Below are 22,448 nucleotides of genomic sequence, written 5' to 3' on the forward strand. Positions count from 1 at the left end.
GGAACTATAGAATATTATATTATTTACATAGTGCAATAATAGTCCAGTTAGGGCTCAGAGTTGAGCAGACAGATGGTTTGTGGGTAAAAACTCTTCTTCAACCTTTCAGTCTTAGTCCTCAGGCAGTGGTAACGCCGGCCTGATGGGCAACTGCTAAAACTTTATGGAGAATACTGAACTCGTTGGACAAGAAACTAGAATGGCATTTTAAGCTTTGTTCACTGTGAGTGTCACAAATACTCCTTAAAACCTATCCTTGTGCTTTTGTGGTGTCATTTTACGATTTTAGGTGTCACACTGAAAGTCAGTTGGTTAAAAAGATAACACTGCAATGTATAGAATACATTTCTGAAATACCTGTCTGCTGTTGATCTTCCAAGATTAAGGGTTCCATTTACTTAGGGTACCAAACGAGATAGATACCATTTGCTTGACTGTATGTTTGTCAGCAAATCTTGCAGAAACAAAGATTTGTCGAAATATATGCAGTTAATGTCAAGTTTCTTGTTATATATTTTATGAGTACTCTGGTTGTTCATCGAAAATACTTGCATTCAAACTATCAGAGATCAATCTGTGAAAAAAGATAAGGTTATGACATCTGGTTAGTTCACGTCAGTGGAATGCTGAATAACAATGGTGGGGACTGAATTTTTCAGGATTTTTTTTTTTAATCTTTTCATCTTGAACTGCCAGTTTAACATGATTCAATAGAACTGTCCATGCACAACACATAGTTTCATTGTTCAGCAAATATATAAGGCCTGAACAAACTGGTGGCATCATTAAGGGATCAGACAGTAGGCGAGAGTAAACAAGGATCCTGAGAATTACTGCTCTGGGGTAAGCAAATTTCTATGTCTATGGTCTATATGTAAATAAGTCTTTGTTTTTGTGTGAATTTGTGCCAAGGGTTTGTTTTGAAATTTATTGTCTATAGTTCATTGTTACTTTAAAAAAATAAATGCAATATAAAGCATTTTCCATGCAGAAAATGTTTTTAAACTTAAAACAAGTCTTAGACTTAAATTTACAGAAATGATATACTTTTACATTGTCAAGGTTAACAAAATTGTTTGATTATTATTTCCACTTTCTTTGATATAGTATATTCTACAAAAAAATTAAAATCCAAAAGCAAGTTTAGTGAGTAAACTGCAGTTCTGTGTTTTCTGTTCAGTCACAACTTTTAGTGTTTACATTTGCTTTTTTCTGGACAAAAATTTCCCTCCCCTTTTTTTTCTTGTTCCTGCATATGAAATTTCCACCCTTGTTTTTGGCTCCCTGAACACAAATTTTTATCAGTTAGGTCTCACATTAATGCCCACGTACACAACATTTTTCACTTCTAAAAGTCCACATTTGGTGGTTGCTTGAGTTAGTGGTGGAAGTGGCATAACAGGCAACATAGCAAAGAACTAGGTGGCTCAGATGATAGGATGGGTTGTCTACTAACCAGAAAGCTAAAGGTTGGTCAATTAATCTCAGACTCCTTCAGCCTGCGTGTCAAAGTATTCTTGGGCAAGATACTGAACTCCAAGCTGCCCCCAGTGTATTCATCTGAGTGTGTATGAATGTTAGGAAAAGTACTTCAGTAGAGATAAAAGTGTTATATAAATGGATGTATGGTAGTTTGTGTTAGGCTTTCAGTAGGCTGAGCACTCAGCTTGAGCAGAAATGTGCTATATAAGTACTAGTGCATTTACAATTTAGCAAAGAACATTTTTAAATTGTATCTTTAGACCTTTTGTTAATAACAGCCTGCCACAAAAACAAATCATTTTTTCTATTTCTTTAGTTGAATTTACCAAAAATGCCAAAGATAACAATTTGAAAAGCATAAAATAATATTTTTGCACTAACAAGGTAATTCCCAAAGAGTTAATCACCCAAAGCTTGGCACATGTGGTTTGCAGTGTGTCTGCACTATCTATAGCAGATGAACAGAATCTGAAAGTCATGTCCTTAAGAAATGGGAAAAAATCCAGCAAGGACCTGACAGACATATCTGGCCAAAGCCCCTTTAGAAATGGTCTCATTGGAAGGGTGGCTGGCAAGAAGTTTTATTCTTAGTATATGGAGGAGGTCAAGAGAGTTACAACAGTGAGAGTCTACAGCTATCTGTAAAGCATAGTGGAAGTTCTGTTATGGTTTGAGTTCACTTAGGGCCAGTGGTGTTTGGGATCTTGTCAGAATTAATGGAATCATGAATGCAAAAAAAGTATGGTCACATTCAAATCTAGATGCAATATCATCTGGAAGGCATCTGATTGGCAACAGCTTCACTTATTGGCAGTCCCAAACATGCATTGGCAGTTTGTATGATGTGGAAGTGCTTGTGCATTGACTTGTTTGTTCTCGCTCTCTCCAATTTACAACAACATTCAACTTACAACAAATGCATATTGTTAAATATTTCAGGTTCTCAATATGGCCACAATGGGTGCTGGTCAAATATTGACAATCTTGTTATTTGTTCTGGGTAAGTAACTGATAATGTAAAAATATTATGATACAGCTCTCTGAAAAAAAATTTAAAATAGTAATCATCCATCTGTTCTTCATTAAATGTCACAAATGAACTTGCATAAACAGTAAATGGAGAGGTCACTTCAGGACAAACAACCACTGTCACTCCAGCTACCATGACCATAAACGAAACAACAGCCGCTACAGCTGTTGTAACAAGCACCACCTCTGAAGCAACAACCACAGGTGTTGCAACAACCACCACATCAGTTCAAACATCAACCACAGCTCATACAATAACAACAACCGCATCAGCTCCAACAGCAACCATAGAAGCTCCATTAGCTACCACAGCTCCAACTGCAACTACATCAGCTCCGACAACAGCTCCAACAGCAACCACAGCTGACACAACAACCACCACAGGTGCTCCAACAACTATCACCGCAGCTCCAACAGCAACCACAGTGGCTCCAACAACAACAGGTGCTTCAATGTCAACCACAGCAGCTGCAACAACAGCTACAGCTGTTGCAACAACAGCCGCTTCAATAACAACTGCAGGTACTGCAACAACAGCCACAACAGCTGCAACAACCACAGCAGCTGCAACAACAGCCACGGCTGCTGCATCAACAACAACGGCTGCTCTTGCAACTACAACAGCTGCTCCAACAACATCAGCTGCTGCTCCAGATACCACAGGTGCTCCAACAACAACAGGTTCTTCAACATCAACCACAGCAACTGCAACAGCAGCCACAGCTGCTGCATCAACAACGACAGCTGCTCTTGCACCTATAACAGCTGCTTCAACAACCACAGCAGCTCCAACAACAACAACCATAGGTGCTCCAACAACAACCACAGCTGTGCCAACAACAACAACAGCAACCACAGCTGCTCCAACAACAACAGGTTCTTCAACATCAACCACAGCAACTGCAACAGCAGCCACAGCTGCTGCATCAACAATGACAGCTGCTCTTGCACCTATAACAGCTGCTTCAACAACCGCAGCAGCTCCAACAACAACAACCACAGGTGCTCCAACAACAACCACAGCTGTGCCAACAACAACAACAACAACCACAGCTGCTCCAACAACAACAGGTTCTTCAACATCAACCACAGCAACTGCAACAGTAGCCACAGCTGCTGCATCAACAACGACAGCTGCTCTTGCAACTATAACAGCTGCTTCAACAACCGCAGCTGCTCCAACAACAACAGGTTCTTCAACATCAACCACAGCAATTGCAACAGCAGCCACAGCTGCTGCATCAACAACGACAGCTGCTCTTGCACCTATAACAGCTGCTTCAACAACCGCAGCAGCTCCAACAACAACAACCACAGGTGCTCCAACAACAACCACAGCTGTGCCAACAACAACAACCAAAGCTGCTCCAACAACAACAGGTTCTTCAACATCAACCACAGCAACTGCAACAGCAGCCACAGCTGCTGCATCAACAACGACAGCTGCTCTTGCACCTAAAACAGCTGCTTCAACAACCGCAGCAGCTCCTCCAACAACAACCAAAGCTGCTCCCATACCAGTTGTTATTCTTACCGCAGTTGTTGTCACACCCTATCAACCTGCGCTTGCCGATAAAAGCAGTCCACAATTTAAGGCACTTGAGGCACAAGTGGTACAAGTGGTGAGTAAAATACGGAGATACCCTTTCAATGTTTATGAAATGAAATTACAACGGTTTACAACTACAATTTGAATTAATGTATATTTTTCTAATTGCTTTCTTTCCACAGTATGATATTATTTATAAAGCTCGATATGGCCGACTTTTCATCCGTGTTATTGTTATAGCATTTAGGTGAGATTTTAAACACCTTTTTTAAAAAATATCAACAATAATCATACTTACTGTAATAATGACAAAGAGAAAAATATTCCTGCAGAGAAATAAATGTTAATTAAGATATTTTTGCTTTAAAAAAAAAATTTAGATCTGCTGCGACGAGAACGCGTGAGTCTAACACTGAAGCAGAGGTACAGCTTGTGTTTAACGAAACTGCAACACCTGCAGAAATCCCAAAGGCTGCAGATGTAGCACAAACCTTAAAAGAAGCTGTGTCAAATCCCAACAATACTTTCAACTTAACTGTTGATGCTGCATCTGTCCAAGTATTCACAATAATCCGTAAGTAAATCAAGAGCGACAACTGCTGCAGCAGTTGTCGCTCTTGTCATTGAAGTATTCTTTTAAAGCAAGGAAAAAAACACTGATATGTAATCTATTAATGCGGTATGAATGTCTGTGTATTTATTTGTTGTCTCAAATAACACCAAAGTCATTATTTAGTGTGCTAAACATAAAAAAAAGTACTTTAAATGACATTTACCATGCATTAAAATAACATACTTTTAGCATGTTTTGTGTTTTATCAAATATAAATTACTTTTCAATTGTTTTTTTACTTTTTGTTTTCTTTTATAGCAACAACTGCAGTCCCCACAGTCAATACTACTGATACTGGAAACACAACCAGAGCTGCAGCCAACACATCTACATCTGTTGCAACAATAAATATAACAGCACTTCTAACAACCACCACAGTTGCTGGAACTACAACCACAGCTGCAGCCAACACACCTACATCTGCTGCAACATTAAATATAACAACCACCACAGTTGCTACAACACCAACAGCAGCTCCAACAACAACCACAGTTGCTACAACACCAACAGCAGCTCCAACAACAACCACAGTTGCTCCCATACCAGTTGTTATTCTTACCGCAGTTGTTGTCACACCCTATCAACCTGCGCTTGCCGATAAAAGCAGTCCACAATTTAAGGCACTTGAGGCACAAGTGGTACAAGTGGTGAGTAAAATACGGAGATACCCTTTCAATGTTTATGAAATGAAATTACAACGGTTTACAACTACAATTTGAATTAATGTATATTTTTCTAATTGCTTTCTTTCCACAGTATGATGTTATTTATAAAGCTCGATATGGCCGACTTTTCATCCGTGTTATTGTTATAGCATTTAGGTGAGATTTTAAACACCTTTTTTAAAAAATATCAACAATAATCATACTTACTGTAATAATGACAAAGAGAAAAATATTCCTGCAGAGAAATAAATGTTAATTAAGATATTTTTGCTTTAAAAAAAAAATTTAGATCTGCTGCGACGAGAACGCGTGAGTCTAACACTGAAGCAGAGGTACAGCTTGTGTTTAACGAAACTGCAACACCTGCAGAAATCCCAAAGGCTGCAGATGTAGCACAAACCTTAAAAGAAGCTGTGTCAAATCCCAACAATACTTTCAACTTAACTGTTGATGCTGCATCTGTCCAAGTATTAACAATAATCCGTAAGTAAATCAAGAGCGACAACTGCTGCAGCAGTTGTCGCTCTTGTCATTGAAGTATTCTTTTAAAGCAAGGAAAAAAACACTGATATGTAATCTATTAATGCGGTATGAATGTCTGTGTATTTATTTGTTGTCTCAAATAACACCAAAGTCATTATTTAGTGTGCTAAACATAAAAAAAGTACTTTAAATGACATTTACCATGCATTAAAATAACATACTTTTAGCATGTTTTGTGTTTTATCAAATATAAATTACTTTTCAATTGTTTTTTTACTTTTTGTTTTCTTTTATAGCAACAACTGCAGTCCCCACAGTCAATACTACTGATACTGGAAACACAACCAGAGCTGCAGCCAACACATCTACATCTGTTGCAACAATAAATATAACAGCACTTCTAACAACCACCACAGTTGCTGGAACTACAACCACAGCTGCAGCCAACACACCTACATCTGCTGCAACATTAAATATAACAACCACCACAGTTGCTACAACACCAACAGCAGCTCCAACAACAACCACAGTTGCTACAACACCAACAGCAGCTCCAACAACAACCACAGTTGCTACAACACCAACAGCAGCTCCAACAACAGTGAAGCTGTTGCAATTTCGATCTGTTGGAGAGACATTTACTAATGACTTGCTGAATTCATCATCTACAGTGTTCAAAACACGAGCCAATTTGACAGTGACAACAGTAAGTATTGTCCCTGAAGTCAAGCAATACTTAAATGTATTTACTCACTTAAGCATGCAAACTCACAGAATATGCACGTGTGTGTGTTTCTGCAGATTGAACCTTTCTACAAGAGAGCATTTCCTTCATTTCGTTCATTAAGTGTGACTGGATTCAGGTTACTTATTTTTTATATACTGAAGGAATTTCATAAACATTATATAATGTATAATTACTTAATGAAAATAAAATAATGTTTTGGGTTATTTATTTTCCAGCAATGGATCAATCATCACTGACATTACCATTCGGTTTGAATCTACATCAGTCCCAAATAACACTGAGATTGGAAATGTTTTGATCAATGCAGCACCAAACATAACAGTTTTCACCATTACCAGAGACTCTGTTGTTGTCAGTGACATAGGTAAGCAATATTAACACTACCATTAACACTACCATTAAAGAGTTCATAATCTCTTTAATCTTTAATCATAATCTGCCTTGTTTCCTTTTCTTGGAATTCTTTTACAGCAACAACTGTTGGTACTACTGGTGCTACTACAGCTACAAATACAAGCATGGCAACTCCTACAACCGCCACATCTGTAACAACTGTTGAGTCAGTAACAGAACTACTGCTACAATTCAAATCAAATGAAATATTTATACAAGGCTTGGCCGATCAGACATCTACTGCATTTAAAAATCGAAGCACACTGATAGCGACAACAGTAAGTATCTTTCTTAAAGTGTAAGTCATAACAGATACATTCAAATTAATTGGAAACATTTACAAGACATTACATTTGAAATATAAATATAGTAAATTTGCCATCATAGTTTGTAATCTTATTGCACAGTCAGCAAATTAAAATTTAAATTATTTACATGATCATAACATTATAAACAAATGTGCAAGCACATTTTATTGTGTAATTTAAAAACTTGAGTGCTTCTGTAAATTCCTCACAAAGTTTCTATTAGCATTTGAGTGCTGTGTCAAGTTAAAAAGTGACATTGAAATGAAACAAATTCAATATGTGTCTAAAAATGGAAATTGCATGAACAGTAAACAAAACAGTATATGATTACATAAGGAATATTGTATCATAAATACGTTTATTTGTGAAGCAAGGAAGCACAAACCCTAAAACCCTATATAGCACATATATTCACAGATTGTGTGTGTGTGTGTGTGTGTGTGTGTGTGTGTGTGTTTCTGCAGCTTACATCCTTTTACAGCAGAGCATTTTCTTCATTCCGCTCACTGAGAGTCATTTTTTTCAGGTAATTATTTTTCTATATACAGATGGAATTTTACAAATGTTTATAAAACATAAACAAAAATAAAACATTGTTTTGGGTTATTCCTTTTACAGTCCTGGATCAATTATCAACAACTTGGCCATTGGATTTTCATCTTCATCGGTTCCTAATCCAAGTGAGATTGGAAAGGTTTTGATCAATGCAGCATCCAACATAACATCCTTCAACATTAACACCACCTCTGTGTCTGTGAATGGCATACGTAAGAAATATTTAATACTATCATATTAAACATATTAATAAATTATAGAACTGTTTGTTAAAGCAATGCTTTTTTTCTTTTTCTCAACATCTGCAGAAGTATCACATGCAGTGAGCCACAACATCAGTCTCCTCACTGCATCCTGCATGGTGCTGCTGTCATGGCTGCTGTCAGGCCAGCAATAATATCTGTGCTGCTGCTCTTCTTAAATCACTTTAGAAATGTCTGCTGTGACTGTGTATGAAAAGGACTTTGTTCCCAATGGAAAACCAAGAAGATCTTCTGGTAGAGAGCAATCATAGTATGGCTTAGAAGGAACTATGCTAAAATTAACCTTTGTGTTATCATCGATATTTACATAATTTCTAACAAATTAGACATTGATTATCAATGTGTAATACAAGTCCTGTGATGCAGTCATAATCAAAGGTGGACATATTAATTCAATCATGTTTTAATCCATAAAGGGTCTCCTGAGCTTGTGATTCTGATGGAAAAGAATGAAAGTGATATTTAGAAACAACTATGTATTAAATTTAAAGTTGCACATTAACAATGAAGGATAACTGCAAAAGCACATCTACTTAATCATAACTCATATCCTGAATGGAAATTTTAATCATTTTCCTGTTGATATTCCTCGACTCACATCCATGAAGGAAAGAACCTAATCCACTGAAAAAGTAATGTGTGTAATTATTAATGAATAATATAAGGTCAGATTGTGTGAAATGAATGAAAGTGACATGATCTCCACACCCTCACCCCTCACCCCCACAGCTCCTCCAACAAACTGGACACAGCTGGACTGTGGCATTCCTGAAATATAAGCTGCACGAACAATGTCCTGTATGATCACCCAATCACGTTTTATATATTTAAATCTATTTATACTGTGTGTGACTGTTCCTATAATTTATATGCTTATAGTAAGGAACAACAATACAAAATGATTAGTTTACTCATATCAAAAATTAAAAACACAACAAATATCTAGATTTTATCAATGTAATGCCTGTTTTCCTTCTCAAGTAAGTCCAAAAAAATAGTCTGTCATGTTATACTGAAGATTCTTCTATTAAAGGCACAGAAGATATATAATGAGAATTTGAAGTCTTCTTCTTTTTATATACATTTATTTTTACAATCAGCTATGCTCACTGTGGTCACATCTGTTCAGAAAGACAAAAACAGGACACACTGTGACACCCAAAAGTTGCTTTACAGATTATTATTGATTGAAAAACATTGTAACTCTAAGATTTGACTTTAGGCTCCTCTATAATTTACCCAGGAAGCAGCTGTCGAGATTGCAAAAACAAGTTAAGTGAGCTCAACGACAACCCCAAAGTTTGTTTTTTCATGCAGGAAGAAGACCATTTAACAAATCAGGTGAAACAGTGGTACAATGAAGAAAGAAAGAAAGAAAGAGAGCAAAACTAGCAACTGAGAACAGAAGGTACATTTGCAGAAAATCTGCAAACTTGTATATATGATCAAAACAAAGAAAACAAACAAAAAATGTTTTCCACTGTATCCATCGGGTGTGTTGGTGTAAGTTTGGACATGACCACTCAAAAAGGCAGATTTTTTCATTTGCTTGGATGTTTTACTTGTATTATGAAAAGTGTGACACAGACTATGTCAAGTTAGGGCTCCAAATGGGTTTAAGTTGATCACCTATAGAGACATATAATCCTGCTCTTTCTTGAACTGGAATCTCTAACTTAATTCCAGATGAAATTTTTCAGTAGTTTCCAATAATGTATGTGATGATATTAAATGTAACTGTAAATCTAATTTTCATTAACAAGCTGCACTGACCAGTTTAACAATAGTTAAACATCCAAGAGTACAAGTGCACGTGTTGTGTCAAAAAAAGGTTTTTAGATTGTAATGATTTTTCGTATAATGGGATTGAGTAATGGAACAAAAATTTGTCTGAAGCCAGTCATTTTTATTTAACCAGGAAGTATCAGTAAGACTGTAAGAATCTCTTTTGCAAAAGTTTCTTGGCCTGGGATAAGCAACATTAACATTGGGGATGCGCCGATCCGATATTCAGTATTGGTATTGTTTCCGATCCTGGCCTAAATTACTGGATCGGATATCGGAAAGAAATAAAAAATGCAATTCAATCCGATCTGACCCACATTAGCTGCATTACAGTTCTCGGTCCTTGTCTTCTTCTTGTGGGTCTGCGGTGGACCAAACCAGCTTAGAGCTGGTTTGACTTGTACATATTTACCTGTAAAACAAACAAACAAAAAAACCCCCAAAACTCTATATGGGAGTCTGCCGCTTCCTCTGCAGACCGCTGCCATTACTTTAAGGACCAACGCGGTGAGTGAGCGCGCGCGCGCACGCACACAGTTGCCCGATGGCGCTCCCAGGGAGCGGGAAAAAAAATTTCATGAATGAAAAATGATTTCATATCAATCTACAAGGGTTTAAAAAAATGACAAACAAGAAAATGAAAATCATTTTATCTATAATTTGTTAGTTTTAGTTAGTTTTTTAAACTCACAATTCAGGTTTAGTTAGTTAGTTATCATTTTTTCTTTTAATAATAGTTTTTATTTATTTCAGGTAACGACAATGTTTTTTCAATTTCAGTTTCGTTATTTCGTTCGTTTTCATTAACTATGTCCCTGCAGCCAGGGTTATTAAAGATGCCACCATTTGCGAACTTTTACTGTAATAAATCCTATGTTGGATGTGAAGCGCAACTTCTCAGCTTTCAGAAACTGTTTGAATTTTTCTGATAGGACAAACGGTCGCGGAATTACGGTAATTCAAAATTCCTTTGATCAGCCGGGTCAGTGTTAAACAGCTGTAACGTGAGGGTTCGGGATATGCCACTGATTCTCTCTCAACTAAAAAAAACAGCACGATGGAGACGGATAATTTCCTCAGCAGCCTCTTTGTTTACTGAACCACACTTGTGTACAAAACAACTTCCTTGTTCCCACTTCCCGTGTGACTCACACAACCAATCAGAAGCCAGAAACTCCTAGCCTTAGATAAATGTGGGAAAACCACAAAGGTACATTCAGCACAGTATTAAAACTTCACCGAAATGTGCATTTATGAACATCCTAACGTACTTACAAAAACATGTAAACCCTAAATATAAATGCAAATATGTATATGCTTAGCTTCTGTAAACGCATCCCTATAAACTGAAGTACAAGTTAACCTCTAAACTTTACACAGCTGTTCACGCCAGGTAAGGACACGTAACGGGTGCCTCAGGGCGAGCGCTGGCACTGTCTGTGTTATTATAAATGTTGTGGGAGAAAATATGTTGGGTCTTCTAGTTGTATATAAACAAACTGTGTTCCAGCGTCAGACATGGTACTACACTAGCAGCTATTCTCCTGCTGTGCCACAAGGGGGAGCATCCTCATGGAGAGCAAGCTACGCAAGGGTAAAGAGGGCTGGGCCACTCCATGATGTAGGCAGTAAGCCTAGGGTGAGCCCAGAGGGAATGTGGGCTGCGAGTAACTGTGCTGTGTCTGTGTTTACAGCATTAAAGATGGGCGTACTACAAAACACACTGTTTTATGGATTTTAATTCAAGTGTGCAACAAAATTTGGTGGCAGCGGTGGGATCAGCGGTGCTGTTTGGAAGCAGTGTGAGATTGCAGAACCAACATAAGCAAGATGGAGCTGGAGCAACTGCAGGATCAGTTGAGTGAGATACTGCTGCAGCTGAAGTCAGACCAGCTACGGGAAGTGTGTTCGGAGGCTAAGTACTCAACGGGAAAACAGACAAAGAAGCACACGCTGATCCAGTCTATAAGTGAAGCAGATGAAACAGTTATTGAAGTGGAAGAAGAGGAGGTTGCATATGCATTCCTGGACAGATTAATTAAGAGTGCTAAAGGAATGAAAGAAAAAGATGAACTGACACAGGATGGTGAAGGGAGTGCTGGCAGGGATGCAGTTGCATTGGCCAGCCTACAGGAACAATATGCTGCATTACAGCTATGTTTTCAAACCTCTGTAAAAGGGCTAGAGCAAGAAATAGCAAGGCTGACAGACAAAATGGCTTCCCAAGGACGCAGTCAACACCCAGACTCCCAGTTCTCTCCTCTGCCAGCATCATTAACTGTTTCTCCAACAACTCGACCCCCAGAAGTGACTATATGCAGAGAATTTCGAATTAGTGGCCAGATTGGTGAATGGTGCCAGAAAGATAAACTTTCGTACTCTAACCTCATGCATCAAATTGAAATGGGACTCAAAAGAAATCACAGTGAGGCTGAAATTATTGAAGCTGCAGTAAGAGCAGTCAGTCCAGGTCTAAGTCTTAGTGATATGTTGGAGATCAAAACAGACCTCACCCTCTCACAGCTTCAAACGATATTGAAAGGACACTACAAAGAGGATAGCTCCACAGACCTCTATCATCGGTTGATAAACATTACTCAAGGAAGCACTGAGTCTCCACAGAACTTCTTTTTCAGGGCCATAGAGCTGAAAGAAAGACTTTTCGCATCAGCCAGAGAGCCAGGTGCAGATGCGCAGTACAGCGTAGAACTGATACAGAAAAAGTTTCTACGAGCTATTGGTACAGGTTTGATTAGTGACAATGTGAAATACCAAATTAAAAGCTACCTGGATGATCCCAATGTCACTGATGATGTGCTGATTGCAAAGACAAACGAAGCAGCCAGCCTGGAATGGGAGAGGCAACAAAAACTCAGGAAAAACACCAGAGAACTGAGGGTGAAAGAAATAAAGGCCGAGACACAAAGAGTTCAGCAGACAGTAATTGGGGCAGTGGGTGGACAAGAGCAACAATTTCTGACCTCCACAAGGGTGAAAACTGTTAAAACACCACCACCAGTGACCCACAAGGACACAGAGCTTCTCGACATCATCAATCAGCTAATAGGAGAAATAGCTGGAATTAAAGAAGTAATTCGTGAGTCACACCGACCTGCTTCCCCACGCCATTCAAATGCTAAAAGGAGCTGCCGGGACTGTCACAACAATAATAGGGGAGAATTTTGCGACCATTGTTTCAAATGCGGACAACGAGGACACCTGTCCAGGGGGTGCAGAGTCCAAAGAAAACCCACTGGCCGGCCAGAGCAGATTGATATGTCAGCCAATACAGTAACGTCAGTCCCTTCACCCTCTGTCAGTACAACAAACCAGAGTGGGCTGCAACAAGATGTTCATAAACTCATTACAAATAGTATTAAACATCTGGAGACAAAATTGGCAGCCAGCACACAAGATCAAAGAAATGAAGCAGTTTTTGTCTTCTCTCCCCAATGCGAAGAGCGCAGCTTTTGAACTTGATTGGAAGGAAACACATGATTACCTGCCAGCTGGATGGAGTGAAAACCACAGCGCTGTAGCATAACAGATCCCAGGTTTGTCTTATCAATGAAAAATGGAGACAACTAAACATCCCACACACCAGAGTGAGAAACTTGACTGAGATCTTGGGGCCAGGCATACTAGATAGAACAGCTGTAAACCAGACACCTATTCCATTTGCCAGGTGGGTTGAAACTACATTTAGTGTACCCACCAAAGGAGCTGTTCAGCTAGAGCTCCTAGTGCCAGTATTAGTAGCTAAAGAAGATGGGGTGGCAGAGGAGCAAATCATTGGCTTCAATGTAATTGAATACATGTTAGAGAAGGGAATAGAACCACCTCGTGCTGTGGCAGATGCTGTTAGTACGGCATTCTCCATCGACTGTAAAAAAGTTTTTGTAAAAGTAATGAAGAGTGGGGATGATGGAATGGGTGAGGGCACAGTGAAAACTGGGAGGGAAGTGTTGAGCATTCCAGCCAGTCAGACAAGGGTTATTAAGTGTAGTGTGAGAGCAGGACCACTTCCAGAAGGCCAGGATGTTCTATTTGAGCCAAATCTATACCCACAGTTGCCGGAGGGATTAGAGGTGCAAGAGAGTGTAACCCATTTGCAGCAAGGCACTAGGTCCCGTATCACCCTTCCAGTCACTAATAACACAGCTTATGAGATCAGACTACTATCAAGAACAGTGCTAGGACAGACTCGGAGGATTCAAACCATCTACCCAGCCAACATGAGACCACTGGAGTTAAAACATGTTGAAACCAGACCACCCACTGAAAAAACAGCTACACCACTCACAGAGCAGGTGATAGGACAGGAAAAGAAAACAGATAGCGGTCATGCAGGTGTATGGGACCCGCCGGTCCCCCTGGATCACCTTTCTCCAGCACAGCAGCAGGTGAAACAGCTGCTAAAGGAGGAGAGTAATGCTTTCGCTCAGGATGAAAAGGATGTGGGTACCATTCCCTCACTGCAACTCAAGATCCGCCTTAGCGATCCCACACCTGTAAAACGGACCTACATATTCATTCCAAAACCACTTCATAAAGAAGTAAAGGAGTATCTGGAGGATTTGTTGAATAGAGGGTGGATAAAGAAATCGAGATCTTCTTACTCCAGCCCAATTGTATGTGTGCGGAAAAAAGATGGCAGTCTCCGCTTGTGTTGCGACTACAGAGAGCTAAATATGAAGTCAGTTCCTGACCGCCATCCCATACCCCGCATACAGGATATGCTCAACACCCTGAAAGGCAGCTCTTGGTTTTCTGTTTTAGATCAAGGGAAAGCATATCACCAGGGCTTCCTGGAAGAGTCAAGCTGCCCTCTCACGGCCTTCATCACGCCATGGGGTCTGTATGAGTGGGTAAGAATTCCTTTTGGATTATCGTCTGCACCTGCAGAATTTCAGAGGTCCATGGAAGAATGTCTGGTGGGGCTGCAAGATGAGATATGTCTCCCGTATCTGGATGATAACTTGGTGCACTCAGGAACATTTGATGACCATCTGAGGGACCTGAGGCGTGTACTGCAGCGTTATCAGAGCCACGGAGTGAAATTAACACCCAGAAAATGTGAACTTTTTAAAAAACAGGTGAAATTCTTGGGGAGGTTAGTCACTAAGGATGGCCACACTATGGACCCTGCTGACATTGCCCCTGTGCAAGCTTTAAAACAAAGGTACCCCACCACCATTGGAGAAGTGAGGAAGCTGTTGGGATTCATCTCATATTACCGTAACTACATTCCCAACTTTTCACGTATAGCAAAGCCGCTGTATGACCTTCTCTCCACAGAAAAGGCTGTTTCCAAGGAAAAACACTTAAAGACTAAAGCTAACAAGAAGACACAAAGCAAAGGGGGTCAGTTGCCATCATCTCACGCAGTAGAATGGTCAGCCAAACATCAAGAAGTGTTATGCCAGTTGGTAGACTTTCTGATTCAGCTTCCAGTCTTAGGTTATCCTGATTTTGAGCAACCATTCATCCTGCATTGTGATGCTTCTCAAGAGAGGCTCGGGGCTGTGCTCTACCAGAGACAAAATGGGAGGTTGGTGGTAATAGCGTATGGATCTATAACTTTAACTGCCCCAGACAAAAATTACCACCTTCATTCAGGGAAGTTGGAGCTCCTCGCCATGAAATAGGTCATATGTGAGAGGTTCAGAGACTATCTCTACCATTCACCACCTTTCACGGTTTATACCGACAGTAACCCTCTCACATATGTGCTGACAACAGCCAAGCTGAATGCCACTACCCACAGGTGGGTAGCTGAGCTGGCCTACTTCCGGTTTTGTATTAAGTATTGACCTGGCAGAACTAACAGGGACACGGATGGCCTCTCACGCATGCCTTTGGATATGGAACAGTATATGCAAACCTGCACTGAGGCGGTGACATCGGAGGTCCAGAACAGCATGACTCAGACTCTGGCAGTGCAGATGCAGGCAGGTGAGCCCTGGCTTTGACTATTTCAACCTCTATAGCTGGACAAAGTAAGGAGGTGAGGACACCTGGAGTGGAAATCCCAAAACACACACTGAGAGAGGCTCAGAAAGAGGATCCTTTAATTGGTGAAGTGCTGGAATATGTTATCTCTAACAAATGGCCAAAAGTTGGAAAGCGGACACACAGTAAGGATATGGCTGCTCTGATAAGGGAAAAACAGAAACTGCATCTTGATGAGGAGGGTTTACTGTACAGGAAAACTTCCAGCCGAACACAGCTACTCCTGCCCAAGAGGTTCCACAAGCTGGTGTACAGAGAACTTCATGAGGAGATGGGTCATCTGGGAGTAGAGAGAGTCCTGGCCCTCATCCGGGATCACTTTTACTGGCCTCATATGCAGAGGGACGTGGAACACTACATAACACAGGTGTGTAGCTGTCTGAAAAACAAGCTCCCCAACAAGCCAACCAGAGCACCCCTGACCAGCATCATTACAACTTACCCGTTTGAGCTGGTCTCCATTGATTTCTTGCATTTGGAGAAATGTAAGAGGGGATATGAATATATCCTGGTAGCAATGGACCACTTTACACGGTTTGCTCAAGCTTGTCCATGCAGAGATAAAAGTGCCAAAACAGCCGCAGAAAAGATATTTGGAGATTTTGTTTTGAAGTTTGGGTTTCCAAGATGGCTCCACCATGACCAGGGGAGGGAGTTTGAAAACAAACTGTTTGATAAACTTGAAGAATATAATGGAGTTAAAAGATCCAGGACCACCCCATATCACCCCCAGGGAAACGGCCAGGTGGAAAGATTTAACAGGACACTGCTGGCTATGCTCCGAAACCTTCCGGAGGGAGCAAAAGCAGACTGGAAGGCATCCTTGGCTAAAGTGGTTCATGCTCACAATTGTACATGCAGTGAAGCCACGGGGTCCATCCATCCATCCATTTTCTTCTGCTTATCCGGGGCTGGGTCGCGGGGCAGGAGCCTAAGCAGAGAAGCCCAGGCTTCCCTCTCCCCAGCCACCTCCTCTAGCTCATCCAGGGGGACCCCAAGACTTTCCCAGGCCAGCCGAGAGATATAATCTCTCCAGTGTGTCCTGGGTCTGCCGCGGGGCCTCCTCCCGGTGGGACATGCCCGGAACACCTCATCCAACAGGCGGCCAGGAGGCATTCTAATCAGATGCCCGAGCCACCTCAACTGGCTCCTTTCTATGTGGAGGAGCAGCGGCTCTACTCTGAGTCCCTCCCGGATAGCTGCACTCCTTACCCTATCTCTAAGGGAGAGACCAGCCACCCTTCGAAGGAAACTCATTTCTGCCGCTTGTATATGCGATCTTATTCTTTCAGTCACTACCCAAAGCTCGTGACCATAGGTGAGGGTAGGAACGTAGATCGACCAGTAAATCGAGAGCTTCGCTTTTACACTAAGCTCCCTCTTCACCAGGACAGACTGGTGCAGTGTCCGCATCACTGCAGAAGCAGCCCCGATCCGTCTGTCGATCTCCCGCTCCCTTCTCCCATCACTCGTGAACAAGACCCCGAGATACTTGAACTCCTCCACTTGGGGCAAGAACTCGTTCCTGAGCCGGAAAAGGCACTCCACCCTTTTCCAGCTGAGGACCATGGCCTCAGATTTAGAGGTGCTGATTCTCATGCCGGCCGCTTCACACTCGGCTGCGAACCGTTCCACTGCGAGCTGGAGGCCACCCCCTGATAAAGCCAACAGGACCCCATCATCTGCAAAGAGCAGAGATGAGACTCTGAGGCCACCAAGGAAGAAGCCTTCCGCCACCTGGCTACGCCTAGAAATTCTGTCCATAAAAGTTATGAACAGAATCGGTGAAAAAGGGCAGCCCTGACGGAGTCCGACACCCACAGGAAACGAATCCGACTTATTACCGGCTATATGGACCAAGCTCTCACTGCGGTTGTACAGAAACTGAATGGCCCGCAACAACGGGCCAGACACTCCATACTCCCGCAGGTCCTCCCAGAGGATACCCCGAGGGACACGGTCGAATGCCTTCTCCAAGTCCACAAAGCACATGTAGACTGGTTGGGCAAACTCCCACGCACACTCGAATATCCTTGAGAGGATAAAGAGCTGGTCCAGCGTTCCACGACCAGGACGAAAACCGCATTGTTCCTCCTGGATCTGAGGTTCGACTAACAGACGGACCCTTCTTTCCAGCACCCTAGCATAGACCTCACCGGGGAGGCTGAGGAGTGTGATCCCTCGAAAGTTGGAGCACACCCTCCGATCTCCCTTCTTAAAGATGGGGACCACCACCCCAGTCTGCCAATCCAGTGGCACTGCCCCAGATCTCCACGCGATATTGCAGAGGCGTGTCAACCAAGACAGCCCTACAACATCCAGAGCCTTCAGGAACTCAGGGCGCGTCTCGTCCACCCCAGGGGCCCTACCACCAAGGAGTTGTTTAACTGCCTCACTGACCTCACCCCCAGTGATAGCCAGGTCATCTCCCTCGTCCCCAGACTCTGCTTCTACTACAGAAGGCGTGTCAGTGGGATTCAGGAGGTCCTTGAAGTATTCCTTCCACCGCCCGACTATAGCCTCAGTTGAAGTCAGCAGCACCCCACCCGCACTATAAACCATGTGAGTGGAGCACTGCTTTCCTCTCCTGAGTCACCTGATGGTTTGCCAGAATCACTTCGATGCCGTCCGAAAGTCTTGTTCCATAGCCTCACCGAACTCCTCCCACACCCGAGTTTTTGCGTCTGCCACTGCCCGAGCTGCGTTCCGCTTGGCCTGTCGATACCTGTCAGCTGCCTCCGGAGTCCCACAGGCTAACCAAGCCCGATAGGACTCTTTCTTCAGCTTGATGGCTCCCTTCACCTCCGGTGACCACCATCTGGTTCGGGGGTTACCACCACGACAGGCACCAACCACCTTGCAGCCACAGCTCTGAGCAGCAGCCTCAACAATGGAGGTGCGGAACATGGTCCATTCAGACTCAATGTCCTCAGCCTCCCTCGGAATGCTGTCGAGGTTCTGCCGGAGGTGGGAGTTGAAGATCTTCCAGACTGGGACTTCTGCCAGGTGTTCCCAGCACACCCTCACAATACGTTTAGGTGCACCAGGTCTGTCCAGCATCTTCCCCCGCCACCTGATCCAACTCACCACCAGCTGGTGACCAGTTGACAGCTCAGCTCCTCTCTTCACCTGAGTGTCCAAAACATATGGCCGCAGATCTGATGATACGATTACAAAATCGATCATCGACCTGCGCCCTAGGGTGTCCTGGTGCCATGTGCACTTATGGACATCCTTATGTTCGAACATGGTGTTTGTTATGGACAAACTGTGGTTTGCACAGAAGTCCAACAACAAGACACCATTCGGGTTCAGATCGGGCAGGCCGTTCCTCCCAATCACGCCCCTCCAGGTCTCACTGTCATTGCCAACGTGAGCGTTGAAGTGTCCCAGCACCCTGCCCAGCAACTCCAAAAAGGGTGGGTACTCTGAACTGTCATTCGGCGCATAAGCGCAAACAACAGTCAGGACCTGTTCCCCGGCCCGAAGGCGCAGGGAAACAACCCTCTCGTCCACTGGTGAAAACTCCGACGTACAGGCAGCAAGCTGGGGGGGGGGTACAAGAATACCCACCCCAGCTCGCCGCCTCTCACCGAGGGCAACTCCAGACTGGAACAGAGTCCAGCCCTTCTCCAGGAGATTGGTTCACGAGCCCAGGCCATGCGTTGAGGTGAGCCCAACTATATCTAGCTGGTATCTCTCAACCTCATGCACTAGCTCAGGCTCCTTCCCCATCAGAGAGGTGACATTCCATGTCCCAATAGCCAGTCTTGATAGCCGGGGATCGGTCCGCCAGGGCCTCCGCCCTCGGCCACCGCCCGACACACACTGCACTCGACCCCTACGACACCTCCTGCGGGTGGTGGGCCTACAGGAGGGCTGGCCCATATAACCTCTTCGGGCTGCGCCCGGCCGAGCACCACGGGCTAATGCCCGGCCACCAGACGCTCTCCCTCGAGCTCCCTCCCCAGGCCTGGCTCCAGGGTGGGGCCCCGGTAACCCTATCCCGGGCAGGGTAAACAGTTCCCTTGCTATTATAGACATAGGGGTCTTCTGAACCGCTCTTTGTCTGGACCCTCACCCAGGACCAATTTGCCATGGGAGACCCTACCAGGGGGACAAGACCCCGGGCAACATAGCTTCTGGGATCACTGGGACACACAAACCCCTCCACCATGATAAGGTGGCGATTCGCGGAGGAGGAAGCCACGGGGTATGCACCTTTTGTGGCGCAGGAATAGGTAGTTCAGGCAAAATTACAGCAAAATTTAAGTTAAATATGACATTTAAGTTGTTTATAAGTAAAGGAAAAGTTCAGAAATGTTATTGTTATTTGTTAAGTGGGTAGAAATCCTGTTGGAAATGTTGTGTTTCTAATATTGTGGAAAACACCTAAATGGACATGGTAACCTGTCATGTAGACTGCAGTCTTTGTTGTTTAGTTAGGAGGCTATGTCTAAGTGGCCTTACTCAGAAAAGATGCAGATACCCATCATAACGATGGAAGAGGGCAGTGGACTGTTATCGTGCACAATGACACCTACTGCAAGTATATGGCATGAAAGGGAGATACATGTCATGTATTTCACTGTGATCAGCAGCAATACATCTTCATGGACTTTACCAGACTCTGACTCCTATAGAGATGTAACCTTCTTAGATGCAATTTTAAATTGCCATGCAGAGACTGACAGTATTATACTGGCGGGGACGCCATTACAATTTGGAGGGGAGAGTGTGAGGGAGAAGAGTGGCATAGGTAAAAGAAGCCACCACCCCCCCCCCCCCCCCCCCTCAAAATTATTTGATTTTATTATAAATGTTGTGGGAGAAAATATGTTGGGTCTTCTAGTTGTATATAAACAAACTGTGTTCCAGCGTCAGACATGGTACTACACAAGCAGCTATTCTCCGGCTGTGCCACAAGGGGGAGCATCCTCATGGAGAGCAAACTACGCAGGGGTAAAGAGGGCTGGGCCGCTCCATGTAGGCAGTACGCCTAGGGTGAGCCCAGAGCAGTGTTGCCAAGTCCGCTTATTATAAGCGACTTTGGGCTTGTTTTTTTCTAAAGTCGCTTGCAAATCTCGTGAGTCATGGGTTGCGGTTTTTTGGGCTTGTTTTTGAATGTGGAGTTGCTTATTTGGGCTTGATTTTCTTATCGAGTGAAACCCATTGAATATCTCTCGGCGCCCTATAATAAAGCAAAAGATGAGTGGTAGGTAGTTTGTCCCTTCCAAGCCCCCGTTTCCTGTTTATCACTCCTGCACAAGTTGACCGGGCGCACATCCAAACAAACACTCATAACAGCCCAGAGTGAGGAGGCAGCGCAAGAATGAGCTCCAGTAAGCGGGGAAAATATAAAAAAAAATATAATAAAGAGTGTGAGAAAGAGAGCACACTTACAGAATGGATCCGAGCTCCGATGGGAGAGAGTGGTGCTAAAAGTGGGTATGCACTATATGCAGTGCATAGGGGCGCTGCACAAGAGGGCTGCCCCCAAACGATGTGACAAAATTATTTCTCTAGTCGGCATTTTCTGTATTTAACAGCTGTGCATATGAAATGATCAGTAAGGAATGGCACTGATTAGGCACCCCTGTGCTCCTTCACCTCCCCTCCTCCTGCCCCCCCCCACCCAAAAAAAAAGATTGTGTCCGCATACACCTCTGAAAGTAGCTGCGGTCCTAATGGGAGACGTACTAAAGGCATTCCCCAGATTTTGTAAGTGTGAAATAAGTGCTCAGCATGCTGATTTAGTTCAACATGCTAATACAGAGAAGCGCACACACACACACAAAACTGTGCACCCTTCTCTTCTATGAGGCTAAGAACCATGGGATTTACTGCTCCAAAACACAATAAGACAAAACAAAGAAGTGAGCTATACTACTATTTATACTACTGTTTAAACTCGGCCTCAGTTTTACACAGTGTTGTGGGTTGCCAGTTGGGCTTCTTTTGGGCTTGTTTTCATAGAGCTGGTTGCTTGTTTCTGTCGCGAAATCTGGCAACACTGGCCCAGAGGGAATGTGAGCTGAGAGTAACTGTGCTGTGTCTGTGTGTTTACAGGTAAATATGTACAAGTCAAAGTAGTTTTATTGTATTGTAATGTCTGTCCATAGAGTTGCATAAAAGGTGGGAATGTTGGCTGTGGTATCCCCGAATGTGTATCTGTGGATCGAGGCGAGTAATTGTGTAAAGTGGCCGTGGAGCTAACGATTAGCTGCATCCGCTAATTCGCCATCTCGTCGACTTAGGTAGAGGCCTGAGGACACGGTAATGATTTTTGTACAGGTACCTGGCTGTGATTACAGCAAACTGAGAGAATTGTGATTTGTGTACAATTGTTCTTGTGTTTTTGTTATCTGATGTTTGGGGGTAAAGAGGGCTGGACCACTCTATGTAGGCAGTACGCCTAGGGTGAGCCCAGAGGGAATGTGAGCTGTGAGTAACTGTGCTGTGTCTGTGTTTACAGCATTAAAGATGGGCGTACTACAAAACACACTGTTTTATGGATTTTAATTCAAGTGTGCAACATCTCCCTCTGCATATTCTCCCGTAAC

General features: G+C 43.0%; 2 protein-coding genes across 2 annotated transcripts in view; both read left to right on the forward strand.

Annotated features, from left to right (window-relative positions):
* The first annotated feature begins 795 nt into the window (after positions 1–795).
* LOC115775047 (mucin-5AC-like) lies at positions 796–9,087 on the forward strand. Its single transcript, XM_030722489.1, has 16 exons — positions 796–843; positions 2,422–2,482; positions 2,596–2,955; positions 3,034–4,133; positions 4,243–4,307; positions 4,441–4,634; positions 4,932–5,320; positions 5,430–5,494; positions 5,628–5,821; positions 6,118–6,527; positions 6,623–6,684; positions 6,785–6,933; positions 7,041–7,240; positions 7,735–7,796; positions 7,889–8,037; positions 8,134–9,087. The coding sequence occupies exons 2-16, from the start codon at positions 2,431–2,433 to the stop codon at positions 8,220–8,222; spliced, it is 3,540 nt and encodes a 1,179-aa protein (XP_030578349.1). The 5' UTR covers positions 796–843; positions 2,422–2,430; the 3' UTR covers positions 8,223–9,087.
* Positions 9,088–16,018: 6,931 nt separating this feature from the next.
* The window catches only part of LOC115775048 (mucin-19-like), a 34,902-nt gene continuing 28,472 nt past the window's right edge, over positions 16,019–22,448 (forward strand). Inside the window, exon 1 of the mRNA XM_030722490.1 lies at positions 16,019–16,370. Within this exon, the coding sequence (XP_030578350.1) occupies positions 16,019–16,370 (352 nt within the window). The remainder of the gene's footprint in view (positions 16,371–22,448) is intronic.

The sequence above is a fragment of the Archocentrus centrarchus genome (assembly GCF_007364275.1).
Source record: "Archocentrus centrarchus isolate MPI-CPG fArcCen1 chromosome 18 unlocalized genomic scaffold, fArcCen1 scaffold_23_ctg1, whole genome shotgun sequence".
NCBI lineage: Eukaryota > Metazoa > Chordata > Actinopteri > Cichliformes > Cichlidae > Archocentrus > Archocentrus centrarchus.

Bases quoted from the DNA above. Each gene is read 5' to 3' on its own strand.
- LOC115775047 (XM_030722489.1), top strand. From the start codon at position 2,431: ATGGCCACAATGGGTGCTGGTCAAATATTGACAATCTTGTTATTTGTT. The intron at 4,308-4,440 runs GTGAGATTTTAA...AAAAAAATTTAG, and splicing joins GTTATTGTTATAGCATTTAG to ATCTGCTGCGACGAGAACGC. The intron at 6,685-6,784 runs GTTACTTATTTT...TTTATTTTCCAG, and splicing joins TTAAGTGTGACTGGATTCAG to CAATGGATCAATCATCACTG.